This window comes from Podarcis vaucheri (assembly GCF_965113315.1).
Source record: "Podarcis vaucheri genome assembly, chromosome: 14".
Classification (NCBI taxonomy): domain Eukaryota; kingdom Metazoa; phylum Chordata; class Lepidosauria; order Squamata; family Lacertidae; genus Podarcis; species Podarcis vaucheri.
Window position 1 is genome coordinate 3,991,743 of NC_138752.1, and position 12,928 is coordinate 4,004,670.

Below are 12,928 nucleotides of genomic sequence, written 5' to 3' on the forward strand. Positions count from 1 at the left end.
GCATGCTTTTTGCACTGTCTTACTTTATGCTTGTTCATAGGTTTAAAGTACATCACAATTGGCTCTTTCTAAAGGGTTGTAAAAACTGGTAAATTCTAGGGTGCCTTCCATATACTGTACATAGTTCCCAGGGTTTCCAAGGCCTGAAAACAACGAGCATTATTATCCCATACTTTCCTTATATTAGTGCTGCCTTTTCACACTTTTCTTCTGTGAGGGGAGCGGGTGGTTACCCTTTTATACTAGCATACCGTAGAATATACTAGAATACCGTAGAATTATACTAGAATACTGTAGATTCCAGCGTATATTAGGTAACTCCCCAAATTGGCAGCTGCAATTTGGGGGTCCGTTTTATAAGCCCAGTCGCCTAATACGCTGGGCAGCTCTACGCTGAGAGAAAGCCACCTGGCACGGAGCACAGCCCGCCGCCAGCTGCTACTGTTTTGGAGCCGCTGCCACAGCAATGGGCGGTCTCTCCTCTGCGTCGCTCATACCCGGCGTATAAGACGACCCCCAACTTTTTAATCTCTTTTTGGGGGTTCTCAATTTGTGTAGATTCCCAGCTAATTACAATTTGGGGCATCCTTAGACATTATGTACATTGTTGATTGTATATACACAAGATAGAAGATTCCTTTAACCCATCCAGGGATTCCTATTCACAGAAGAAAAGGACACAGGTCTACTTACCACTCATCTAAAAGTTTTAAATAAAATGTTTATTGGAGAAGTTACCTTGATGAACCAAAAAGCAACATTTAATTCTTAGTTTTTTGTTTCTCTCTCTTTTTTAAAAAGCAATATTCTTTGCCTTCATGTCTTAGGTGAACTCAAAAGATGCTCTACAGAGCTTCTGCCAAGACAGTTCCACAAGGCATTCCAGCATGGATTACTCATATCTGCATCATTAAAATGGTCATCCACACACTCTTTGGCCACCCTCCTCTCTCAGAATTGCAGCCTCTTAAAGACATTGCTGGCACAGGGACCCATCTTCCTCTTCACTCTGCAGCATTGGAACCAGTATCTGGAAGTGAGAAGGCGGCAATTTAAAACAGGACACTGCTGTTAAAGACAACTCCCAGTCCAAAATGAGATCTCACAAATTTTATGAGCTCCACAAGGCTTCCGTGAATCCTGAATGAAACTAAGAGATTTGTGCCTAATTTTTACATTACTCAATTCTTTTCACTGATTTCATTCTAAACCTTACCCTAAGAGTTAGGTCACTGATCCATATATCTAAGAATTGTTGCATGTGCTTGGCACCTCTCCAGGTGTCTTGCCAGTTGCAAAAAAATTCAGGGAGTCAGGTTGAGATGCCAAGAACTGAACCTGGGACATTCCTTATGCAAAGCATACACTTTACCACTGACCTAGAAACCCTTCCTGCTGAAGTTCTGGTGTAAGTTGTATGGGGAGCTGTATACAAACTTCATAGACCAGGTTTTTCATATGGATTGAGCCAGTTTTGAACAGAAGGCAGCTAGAGAGGAAACACTGCAATCAGTAACAGTGGCTCCCTCTCATTATCTCTAGGGCTGTTGACTGCACCCTTCTGAAACTCTTCAGTACCTAACACTGCACCAGCAAGTTACAAAAATTGCATTTATGTGCCGAAGGAAGACTGATTATTTTTTTTTAATATAAAAAAGAAGGCACATAAGTCTGTAAGTAACAAGATCCTTCAAAAGGCAATGCTGTTAAGATACAAGGGTGCCAACTTTTTAGTCAGCTCCTGCTTCACTGTCTTTAACACAGGGGAAGGGAAGCTTTCTGGGTTGGGTTGGGCAGCACATACCAGTAGTGGGTGGGGCCAGAAACACATGTAGGTTGAACAATGCATGGAAGCTTCTCCTCTGTATAATATGTCAAATTCCATCCATGCAGAAGTGGAGATATTTCTGCACCCATACACCCATTTCTCCATCCAGGCAAGTAAGAGGCATTGTCACACTTCAAGGACATATTCTAGGCAGGCAAAAGTACCCCAGAAGGGCTTGGAGAATGGCTGCTGAGAGGTGTGGCTTGGGGAGAGTCCCAAGGGCTATATAGGGCCTGAGGTTTCCCACTCCTGCTTTAAAAAGAACATGGCAGACAGGAGTTTTCTCTCTCCCACACCTGGAGATGCTGGGACTGAACCTGGGACCTTCTGCATACAAAGCATATGCCCTGCTCAAGGCACAGGCAATGTGTTGCCCTCCAGATATTTTGGACTATGGGTCCCATAATCCCTGACTATGGCCATGCTGGCTGGGGCTGGTGAGGGTTGGAGTCCAACAACACTTAGCAGGAACCATGTTGTCTACCCCTATTCTACTCTAGGGTCCTTCCTCTAAAAAATAAAAAGATTCTAACTCTTGAGGTACTGAATAAAGCTACCTTATACCAATTCAGACCATTGGTCCACCAAGCTGAGCATTGTCTATAGCAGGGATGGGGAGCCTATGGCTGTTGGACTCCAACTTCCATCAGCCCCAAACAGCATGGCCACGAGGAGGGCCACAGGTTCCTGGTCTACACTGTATAGCAGCAGAATAGTTCTAAAGTTTCAGATGGGATATCCCCAGGCCTAACTCGAGGTGCTGTGGATTAGGATGCTGTGTGCTTAGGATCTTTTGCATTCAAAGCAGATGTTCTACTGCTAAGCTATGACCTTTCCCCACAGAGACTCTAGAAATCCATTGCCCAAGCCAGTTGGCTTTCAGCAGTGTAAATTCTCTTCCAAACAGTGTTAGACACACACAGCAATTACACAACAAATACCCATTGTGGCTAAAGGGCATTTCCCTAATGAAATGATGAGGTGCTGTCTGTGGCCTGGCACTTTGACCATCAGCCAACCCCCTGCCCCACCTGCAGATACTTTTGCTACCTTCTTCTGGAGGGAAAAATCTAGAGCTGGATGGACTATTACACCAGCTGCCAGAGGCCGAAAGAAAGAGCTACACACACATCTCTAATGTTTAGTACCCCTTGCGATGGCTTTTAATTGTAAGCCAATCTTGGCTGAGAAGTTATAGCTTGTACACTGCTTTGAGATTTTCTACAGTCAAACAGTACATAACTTGTACGAAATAAAAACTAGTGGGATATGAACATAATAGCAACAAAGATGCATTTTCCACTTTTTATCAGGTTAAAACCCAAACACATCCTTTCTTCATAAAATCCTGCCCTGGTAGAAAATCCCATTTTAATTGAGACTTATAGGGCAGGTGACAAAGGAACTCTCTCATTTTAAAATCTCAATTCAAGAACCAGAATAGCCAGGTCTTATTTTATCTTGCATTCTAATGTAACACTTCTACTCAAAAATGACCCCAAAGGAATCATAGAATCATAGAGTTGGAAGAGACTACAAGGGCCATCGAGTCCAACCCCCTGCCAAGCAGGAAACACCATCAGAGCACTCCTGACATATGGTTGTCAAGCCTCTGCTTAAAGACCTCCAAAGAAGGAGACTCCACCACACTCCTTGGCAGCAAATTCCACTGTCGAACAGCTCTTACTGTCAGGAAGTTCTTCCTAATGTTTAGGTGGAATCTTCTTTCTTGTAGTTTGAAGATTCCACCTAAACATTAGGAAGAACTTCCTGACAGTAGCTTACATCAAAATAAAACTATCAAAGAGAGTCAAAATACAATCAAAAACCATCAGTAAAACAAAAACAACATGTGTGAAATAAGAAGTTTAGAGGCTGAAATAACTGAAATTAAACCAAACATAGTCTCTGAATGGTTGGGAGAGTCAGTAAATTTTCATCAAGGAAAGGAAGTTTCATGACTGGGGTGGCACCACCACCAAACAATAGGTCAAACGTATTTTAGGGGGGAGAGAAGCCTTTCATATGCTTTGTGCAAAATTTTCTCATCAAAGACTCATGGGTTTACCAACAGCTGTAATTCTTGTGAAATATATATATATATATATAAAGGTAAAGGTACCCCTGCCCGTACGGGCCAGTCTTGACAGACTCTGGGGTTGTGCGCCCATCTCACTCGAGAGGCCGGGGGCCAGCGCTGTCCGGAGACACTTCCGGGTCACGTGGCCAGCGTGACACCGCTGCTCTGGCGAGCCAGAGCCGCACACGGAAACGCTGTTTACCTTCCCGCTAGTAAGCGGTCCCTATTTATCTACTTGCACCCAAGGGTGCTTTCGAACTGCTAGGTTGGCAGGCGCTGGGACCGAACAACGGGAGCGCACCCCGCCGCGGGGATTCGAACCGCCGACCTTTCGATCGGCAAGCCCTAGGCGCTGAGGCTTTTACCCACAGCGCCACCCGCGCCCCCAATAGATTATATATAATATTATATATATATATATATATATATATATATATATATATATATATATTTGCTTTCGTATATATATATGTGTGTTTCATATATATATATGTGTGTGTGTGTGTGTGTGTGTGTGTGTATATATATATATAGCTATTCTGCCACTTGATCTCAGCATCTTCACACACATCACATTCCAGAACTTACTTTTTCCATCACAGGCTACTATTTTCACTTTATCCACTTTCACAAGCTCAGTGACCTCTCTGAATTCAACATCATTCAGTACAAATGTCCAAACGTTGTCACAAAATCTGTATGTGTTCAGGGAGCCCTTCAGGAGCGAACAGGGGAAGGAAGAGAGAGAGAAAAGAACATCTAAGTAACTTCAAGAAAAACTTCTTTGGAATTGTTTCACTCATATTTTGTGCCACCCATGTGCCTCAGAGTAATTCTGAAGGGTGTGCTTCGTGTGCCACCTTGTGGTAGGCTTAAAGAAAAAAAACACCCACACAGAATAAAGGAGAGAATTAGAACAGCCAAATGCCGGACTGAGAAGTACAATTAGATCCCCCCCCCCTTTAAATGCACAGTCCAGCCCTTGGGCATTTAGCAAAACTAACCCAGTTATTTGAAATTTTGTATTACTGCTGCATGTCCTGCCACCAACATTTTATAACTAATTTGTTATAATGATTTATATCCACCTTTCAGGACACGAAGTCAATATGCTGGTTTCTTTTCATATAATATATTTCACCTTTTATAAATCCTTCCAAGATGGCTCACATGAAACACTAAACCAAATTTTTAAAAAATCAGGAAAAAATAATGTCAACATATAGAAAAAATAACCAAGGTGCCTCTTCCTGTTTTGCACTGCATTGGAACATCAAAGTATATATTCTTCTGATTCCACATTTTTGCTGATTCCTAACATTAATTGTAAAAAAAAACTTGGAAGATTTTCCATACCAACTTGCTTCAGAGGAAGACGTTGCAAGTTGGAGTCAAAAGAAGTCTGCACCCATTTTAAGTCAGCAAAAGTTACTGTAAATGGTAGAAGCCATTAGCTATCTTCCTTAGCATTTAGCTTTCTTACCCTGAAATTGACTCTGTTTCTGACCCGTTGTGCCAATGCAGAATTGATAGCTTTGTCAAATTGAAGTAGCACTTGAAGGGCAAGCTGGGGGGTGATCTGCTGAGACTAAAATGGAGAGGAAAAATAAAAACATTCAGCTTTGAGGATAAATTACATTCAATATTGAATACAAGCTCATCTCTCCAAAATCTTAAGTTAAGTTAAGTCTGATTACATAGAAACATTGTAATCACAGCTATAAAATTACTTTATTATTATTTCAATTTCTAGCCTGCCCTCCACCAAATCAATGATCCTAGGGTAGGACGCAATGGACAACATAGCAACAATAAAATCATACAACACTTTAAACAAAAATGTCAAACCACTATCTAAACAACACATTCCTATTAACAGAGCAGACTGACAATTAAATTAAATTTGTGGCTGTTCTCAGTTACACCAATCCAATTAAAAAGGCCTGAGCAAAAGTTATCAAAAAATTATGCTTTCACAATTCTAACAACACATAGAAAATTCCCTTGTTAAATTCTAACCAGTACAGTCCCAACGATTTTCCATATTTACCTGAACACCAATACAAAAATTAGCTACCTCTTAACATATTTTAGTCAGGTCTGTGTGTGTCTTAGCATGGGTATTCTGCCCATCTCCAGTTTTTCTAGACTAGCAAATAAGTATTTGATTATTGGCATGGAGTTTGCTAGATTGCAAGCCTTATGCTTCCAGTTTAAAAAGTTTAAACTTTAAATGTTAGGTTTGCACTGAAATGTTAGAAGGACCATCTTCCTTTGTGGATTTCCTCTTACCATTACACTAATGTGTTTCATCTTTACTTATAAATCCACACATGATGCAAGGCTTGGAAGGGAGGGGGTAAAGAGCAAATAAACACTATGTTACATTTTATTCAGTCATATTTTGAATATCTGTTGTGGCTTGTACAAGCATCCCACCATTTACGTGTGTTCAAGTCATGTACAGTGGTACCTCGGGTTACATACACTTCAGGTTACATACGCTTCAGGTTACAGACTCCGCTAACCCAGAAATATTACCTCAGGTTAAGAACTTTGCTTCAGGATGAGAACAGAAATTGTGCTCCAGCGGCACAGCGGCAGCAAGAGGCCCATTAGCTTAAGCGGTGCTTGAGGTTAAGAACAGTTTCAGGTTAAGAACGGACCTCCAGAACGAATTAAGTACTTAATCCGAGGTATCACTGAACAGTGCCAGAAACCTGGAAGTGAGGGAGAGACCTGAAGAGCCTCAACAAAGCTCTGCTACACCTCTGGCTCATGAGGAGAGCATTCCGGGATCCTCAAGAGGACACTCCTTTTGGGCTCTGAGGAAAGTCTCCTTGTGAGCTGGAGGTGCAGCAGGGTGCTCCCCACTTATGCTCATTCCACTTATGTGTCCAGGGGGCCAGATCATAACCCTGGTGTAAATTCAGCACTGGGCTGTTCAGGCTTACAAGGGCATCAAAGTCTACAGACTACCTGTATGAGCTCATCTAGGCTCTCCTGAAGACTATTCCCCAGCGTGGTATTTCTATAGAGCTGGTAGGCCATGGCTCATGAGAAGGGCAGAAAACCGTTGTTGACCATCCACAGATCTGAAACAGCTGCAACTTTCACCAAAAGCCTAGGAAATCCAGCATAACAATTAATGACCTAGACAGGGAGCAAAAATGGTGTTAGGGATGTTAAAGACTAACAGTGGAGTCGAATTTGAAATACCAAAAGGTAGTACTGTGGCTTTTCTAATTTAAAAGCATACAAAGTAAGTAATTATATTTCTTTTGCATACTTTTAGCACTTCAGTCACAGAAGAAGAAGAAGAGGAGGAGGAGTTTGGATTTGATATCCCGCCTTTCACTCCCTTTAAGGAGTCTCAAAGCGGCTCACATTCTCCTTTCCCTTCCTCCCCCACAACAAACACTCTGTGAGGTGAGTGGGGCTGAGAGACTTCCGAGAAGTGTGACTGGCCCAAGGTCACCCAGCAGCTGCATGTGGAGGAGCGGAGACGCGAACCCGGTTCCCCAGATTACAAGACTACCGCTCTTCTGCACTAATTTAAGGCCTCAAAGAACCCACTTGCTGCTGTTTGCTTTTAGCTGCATTCAGCTGCTTTGATATTACGCAGTGTAAAAACTGTATTACATAACTCTTTTTATGCTCTGTGCCCTACCCCAAGAGGCAGATAAAAGAGAAGGAATAAATATTTTAATGTATAATTTTATTTGTGGAACACCTTCTTGGGCATAGCTTTCTCAAGGAAACTCACACACTGTAAAAACCCAGTGGAGTTTCAAATGACAAAGGTGGGAATTTTATCATTTTTAAAAAGGGGTGGCTAACTTAAAATTATTTGTATTTGGAAAATTAGGTGGAGGCCTGCAGAAACTTTAGCCAACCCTCTACGGTACAGGTCTTCAACTGATCCAAGGTGGGTCGCAACAGGAGCAATTTCTGCTCGCCCCATCCCAAGAGATGCCCGGGGTTTGCGACACTGCACGGGCTTACCTGGCCAGGTGCCACCCACCTTCCTATAGGGTGGCCATCACCCTGCTCCCATCTCAGCAGGACAATGGGCTGCCAGCTGGGGGTGGGGTGAGGGCCAGGAAAAAAGGCTGATGCCCATTGGCCTAGAGTGAACTCACTTGGTTTCCTTCCAGATTCACCCACCCAACCCTCCCTAAAAAGATAACGTGGTCTTCTTTTGCAGGCTAACCTCCTGCTTTCTAGGTCAGCGGGCGCTGCTCTGGTCAGAAGATGGTCGCGGTATTCACAACTGGGAAGGAATTTCCCTGCACTGGCAGGTTTTGCCTTCCCCATAGCAATTCGTCACAACTTTGGTGGTTTTTAGGGCTTGGTCGGTATCCTAGTCTATCTTCGAGATGGGGGGTGACATACTCATGCACCCCACCTGGTGGCGTTGCAGTGTCCCTTAAAGTGTGGATTACTGGAGTCACTGGCCCTAGAGCGGCGGCAAGTAGGTCAAACTCCCGGCTTTGGTGAGGGGGAGGGCACGCTGTGTAAGTTCACACTTTACAGTCTCCTCCCACTGCACCTGACTGCCCTGCACATCATCAGCCCATTGGGTTGTGAGGAATACCTTCCAAGGCCAAGGTTTCTATACCTAAAATTCAATAAAGTTGTGGCCTAATTTAAACCCATACATTACTGTCATGTCTCTTTTTTTGGGGGGGGGGTAGGCTTCGGGGACAGGGTTTAGCATGTGGGCTTGCAAATGGATGATGTAGCTGAGATTCCTGAATTGCAGGTGAGGGACTAGATGACCCTCAGGGTCCCTTCTATGATTAAAAAATGGATCCCCAGATGCATATTTGGGTTAAAAAGTTGAAGGTAGCTGCTCCAGGGGTTGCATGACAGTGGAAGGATTCCTGCACACACAAACATGTGTACAGAACACCCACACCCAAACCAGCCACCAACCACTTCAACTGATGCCTGCAGATTGCCAGGTGTGTGTGGGGGGGTGTGCCATTGCCCACACCAGACACATCCAGCAATTGAGCAGATCACCAGAGTTGGATGAGCAGGCAATATCCATCTCCCCAAAGACCCCAGCAACATCTGTCCTTTACCATATTTTTCTTTTCATAGTGGTGCTTTAAGAAAACTGCTAGCATATGCACGAAGGTCCATCCGGCATTGCTTTCAAGTTGGATTGGGAACTGTGTGTTGAGATTCCTGCATTGAAGGTCTGGGCTAGATGACCCTCTATGATTCTAGTTACAGATAGGTAGCCGTGTTGGTCTGCCATAGTCAAAATAAAAAAATTCCTTCCAGTAGCACCTTAAAGACCAACTAAGTTAGTTCTTGGTATGAGCTTTCGTGTGCATGCACACTTCTTCAGATACTGAAGAATATACTGAAGGTATCTGAAGAAGTGTGTATGCACACAAAAGCTCATACCAAGAACTAACTTAGTTGGTCTTTAAGGTGCTACTGGAAGGAATTTCTCTATGATTCTGTGAGAGATCTCCACCTCTGCCAAAACAAGTGGAGACTGGGGCATGACGAGGAAGATTAGGGTGGGGGACCCTGCCCCAATATTTGGGAGTTAACCACCCCCGTTTTAAAACCACAGAGCATCTGAATAATAATAATAATGTACAGTAAAACAACATTGTAATAGATTTTTTTAAAAAATATTGTTTTGGGGTTCAGTATCTTTTTAACTGTTACTCTTCACACGTGTTTTGCTTTCTGTACAGTATTATGTCTGTGCTGCTTTGACTTGGGTGAGGCGCCCGAGTCCCGGCCTGGGGAAAAGGCGGCATATCAACAAACAGAAGAAGAAGAAGATTTCCATAATAGAACTACGACGTTTCAAGAGCACGACTGTTCCCCACACGAAAGCCCTGGCAGAGCAGGGGCATTTTTAACCCCCCCCCCCACTTCAACAACCAAGACTTATTATTGGTGCCGCCGCCCCGGTTCTTGTTCTTCTCAAGCGACGCCCCAGCGAAGGAGCAGCAGCGCTGCCTTCCGTGGCGGAGGCCTCCCTTCCCCGGGCGCCGCCCCGACAGGGTCGCCCCTTTCCCGGCAGGAGGGAAGGCGGTACCTGCAGGAGGAGGAGGCCGCGGCGCCTCCCGCCCCTCACGGCCACCGACGCGGAAACAGCGCACGACTCTTCTCCCTCCGCTCCCTCCGGCTGCTCGGTCCGGAAGCGGAAGCTCCCGCTCCGGAAATCGAAAGAGGACGTCGCTCGACCACCATAGAGATTCCGCGTAGCTGGGCTTGGGCGTGTTCCGCGCATGCGTCTGCCGGGGCGGGGCGAGGGGGCGGAGTCGAAGAACCCCGTTTTCTTTTCGCCTCGTCCGCTTTTGGGTGGCGCCGCCGCCGCCGCTTCCTGTCCGGTGGCGTTTGCTTCCGGGGCAGGGTCGTCCCTTGAGGAACATCTGTGGGGGGAGGGCGAGGAAAGGCAGGCCGAAGGAAAGGAGGGGGACTGGTGAGTATTGGGGCAGGAGGCTGGGGAGATATTATGGGATGGGGCGCCTGGAGGGGGCTTTAATTTTTTTGGGGGGGGCTAAGGGAAAGTGACGCGCACAGAAGCTTCGGAGCAGGAAATGAGGGGGGGGCTCCCTCTGTCGCTTCACATTCAACCCCCCCCCCAATAATCTGGATAGTTGTTGTCATTGCTGACGTATATCTGTTTATTCGTGGATATACTTATAAAACTGGGAAGCGTGCAGGGTGCCACCTTTGTTCTGGCAAAATACAGGACAGGGTGGGGCGGCTGGGGGCGGTCCCCTCCCCATCTGTTACTGAAGTGACTTCAGTCGGTTGCAGCCTCACAGGATGCCCCTCTGGACTTCGTCAGTCAGGCACGCGCACACACACACGAAATTGTAAATCTGCCTGTGCTTGGCTACCCAGAGCTTAAATACATGGCCTTTCCCACAACCTTTCCAACACGTGCACTTGGAGAGAGAGAAGACCTGAAGTACAGGGCAAAACTGTAACAATACAGGATGTAGCATTTTCCATTGGAATAGGTGACAATCCTGTATTATACAGGACAGGTGGCAACTCTAGCATGCAGATGTAAGCTTTTGAACAGGAATCGAGGGGGGCAGCAAGAAGCCCTCCCCATGTTCTAACCAAGAGGACTGAGAAAATAAGTAGTAGATTGTCAGACTAGGACCTGGGACACCAGGATTCCAATCCCCTCTCAGTCATGAAGCTCACTGGGTGACCTTGGGGGACAGTCACACACTCGCAACCTCACCTCACCAGGGTTTTTTTTGGGGGGGGCGCTATGCAAGCTGCCTTGAGTTCCTTGGAGGAAAGGTGGGATAAAATTGTAACAACCTCCACTAATAATTATGGTTTGTATATTGGCTTGAATAGCTTTCACTGAAGTCCTAAGTGCATTTTATTTATTTATTTAATTTCTATACTGCCCTTCAGCTGAGGATCATAGAGCAGTTTACAATATAAAAACACAAAAATATGTAGAATAGCTAAAGGTAAAGGGACAAAAACAAAATACCCACCCACAGTTTGAAAAGCCATAGATTATACTCTTATGTGTTCACATAGTCTGATCCTGTGCAAGCTTGCTTACCTGGAAGTAAGACCTGCTGAGCTGAATAGGGCCTGCTATTAAGCTTGTGTAAAATGAGCTCCTTGGGAGTTTAAGTGTGAACATGGGGCAGGACAGGGGTTGTATGCAATTCTGCTGCATAAAGAAAGGAATGGGATTTTGTGATCTTAAAGATGAGAAATGGGGGGGACGGGACCCTGCAGGTTAAGAAGGAAGGAACGAAAACCTGGCTTTTGACGGAAATAGTGTAGAAATAAAGGTAAAATTGGGATCTCATGGACTATGCAGTGAACTAGGTTTAGCAATGGTAGGAATTGTGGGATTAGTGATGTGTATTTTTCAGCATAGTTAATTGCCTTTTGAGCTTGTCCAGTGTCACAAGAAAGGATATATGTTGTTCAGTTATTGAGCCAAAGTGACTTGTTCTGCATATCTTGGCTTCTTAGGATGAGTTTCAATTTGAGTTTTGAAATTCTGCAATATTAAGAATGGCATTTTATGTAATCTTGTACAAAAACTCAAGCTATAATAATTTATCAGTGTTAAATGTGACTGAACTTGATAGCCTTGTATGCGATAGCCTATGCAGCTATCTCAGTTCAAAGTGTCAAAATCCTATGGCTTATTAGGAATAACCTCCAATGCTGTTGTGACTTTTTCGTGAAGAATTAAATGTGATCCTCAAAGGAAAACAATTCACACATCATATATTCAAAGTACATGAATAACTTGCTATTTCACCTCTATAGCTTTGTGTTTTTTGTTCCTGGAGGCTGTTAAGTGAGTGTTTTATTAAGCAACAAGTTGTTGGGTTATGTTGTAAGGCACACAGCCAAAACACTATCTGTCAACTGCAAGCAACATTGCTTGTGATGTGCTGGGTGGAGTTGAGCAATTACGAAATCTTCAGCTTGGCTTCCTAGTTGGAAGCTTTAACTGTTCTCCTAAGGGTGCATACAGTGGAAGACAGGAGTGCCTGGTGTGCTCTGGTCCATGGGGTTACAAAGAGTCAGACATGATTAAACAACAAAAGGGTGCATAACTTGCTAGAATTTTTTTCCTTCAAGGTTTGCAAAGCCAGGCAATGGACTTTATTGGGGATGCTCCTTGGGAGGTGGGTTGTCTTTTGTTTGCCTAGCCTACTGGTCAAGCCAACCTACCTTCCACAGACTTATCCTGGCAACCCCTGCCCCCAAGGAGTGTGTCAGCTTCATTGCCGTTGCTTGAAGCTGCCCAAGCGCCTTATCATAACAGTATCCAAGGTAATTCCTCTGGAAAGGCTGGTAGGGAGGTAGGAGGCTGGTTGGTTGCTCGGAGACACTCAAATCATTCTGTGGCAGCAGAATCCAAATCTCTGGCAATAATTTGTGTGTGCATGTGGGGTGGGTTGGCTGACTTTGCCCAGGTGACCAAGGCTCTCTAGGTGCCATGGGAGGTGGTGGGATGGTAATCCTTCACACTT

The 12,928-nt window shown here is 44.6% G+C and overlaps 1 protein-coding gene across 2 annotated transcripts; it reads right to left on the reverse strand.

Annotated features, from left to right (window-relative positions):
- Positions 1-701: 701 nt before the first annotated feature.
- Positions 702-10,128, reverse strand: GTF2A2 (general transcription factor IIA subunit 2). 2 transcript variants are annotated; one of them, XM_082198161.1, is made up of 5 exons: positions 9,982-10,128; positions 6,888-7,032; positions 5,392-5,496; positions 4,497-4,623; positions 702-1,030 (listed from the first exon to the last, which is right to left on the reverse strand). In XM_082198161.1, exons 2-5 carry the CDS (start codon positions 6,957-6,959, stop codon positions 1,005-1,007), a joined length of 330 nt encoding a protein of 109 aa, XP_082054287.1. In that variant the 5' UTR covers positions 6,960-7,032; positions 9,982-10,128; the 3' UTR covers positions 702-1,004. The 2 variants fall into 2 exon arrangements, with proteins under 2 accessions (XP_082054287.1, XP_082054286.1); XM_082198160.1 differs by having other exon boundaries at positions 6,888-7,061; positions 9,982-10,119.
- Between the last annotated feature and the right edge of the window lie 2,800 nt (positions 10,129-12,928).

Excerpts from the sequence above, each read along its gene's own strand:
- GTF2A2 (XM_082198161.1), bottom strand. The coding sequence starts at position 6,959 with ATGGCCTACCAGCTCTATAGAAATACCACGCTGGGGAATAGTCTTCAG. Across the intron at positions 5,497-6,887 it reads GCCTAGATGAGCTCATACAG|TCTCAGCAGATCACCCCCCA; the intron begins GTAGTCTGTAGA and ends TCTCCATTTTAG. Across the intron at positions 4,624-5,391 it reads GAAACAGAGTCAATTTCAGG|GGCTCCCTGAACACATACAG; the intron begins GTAAGAAAGCTA and ends TCGCTCCTGAAG.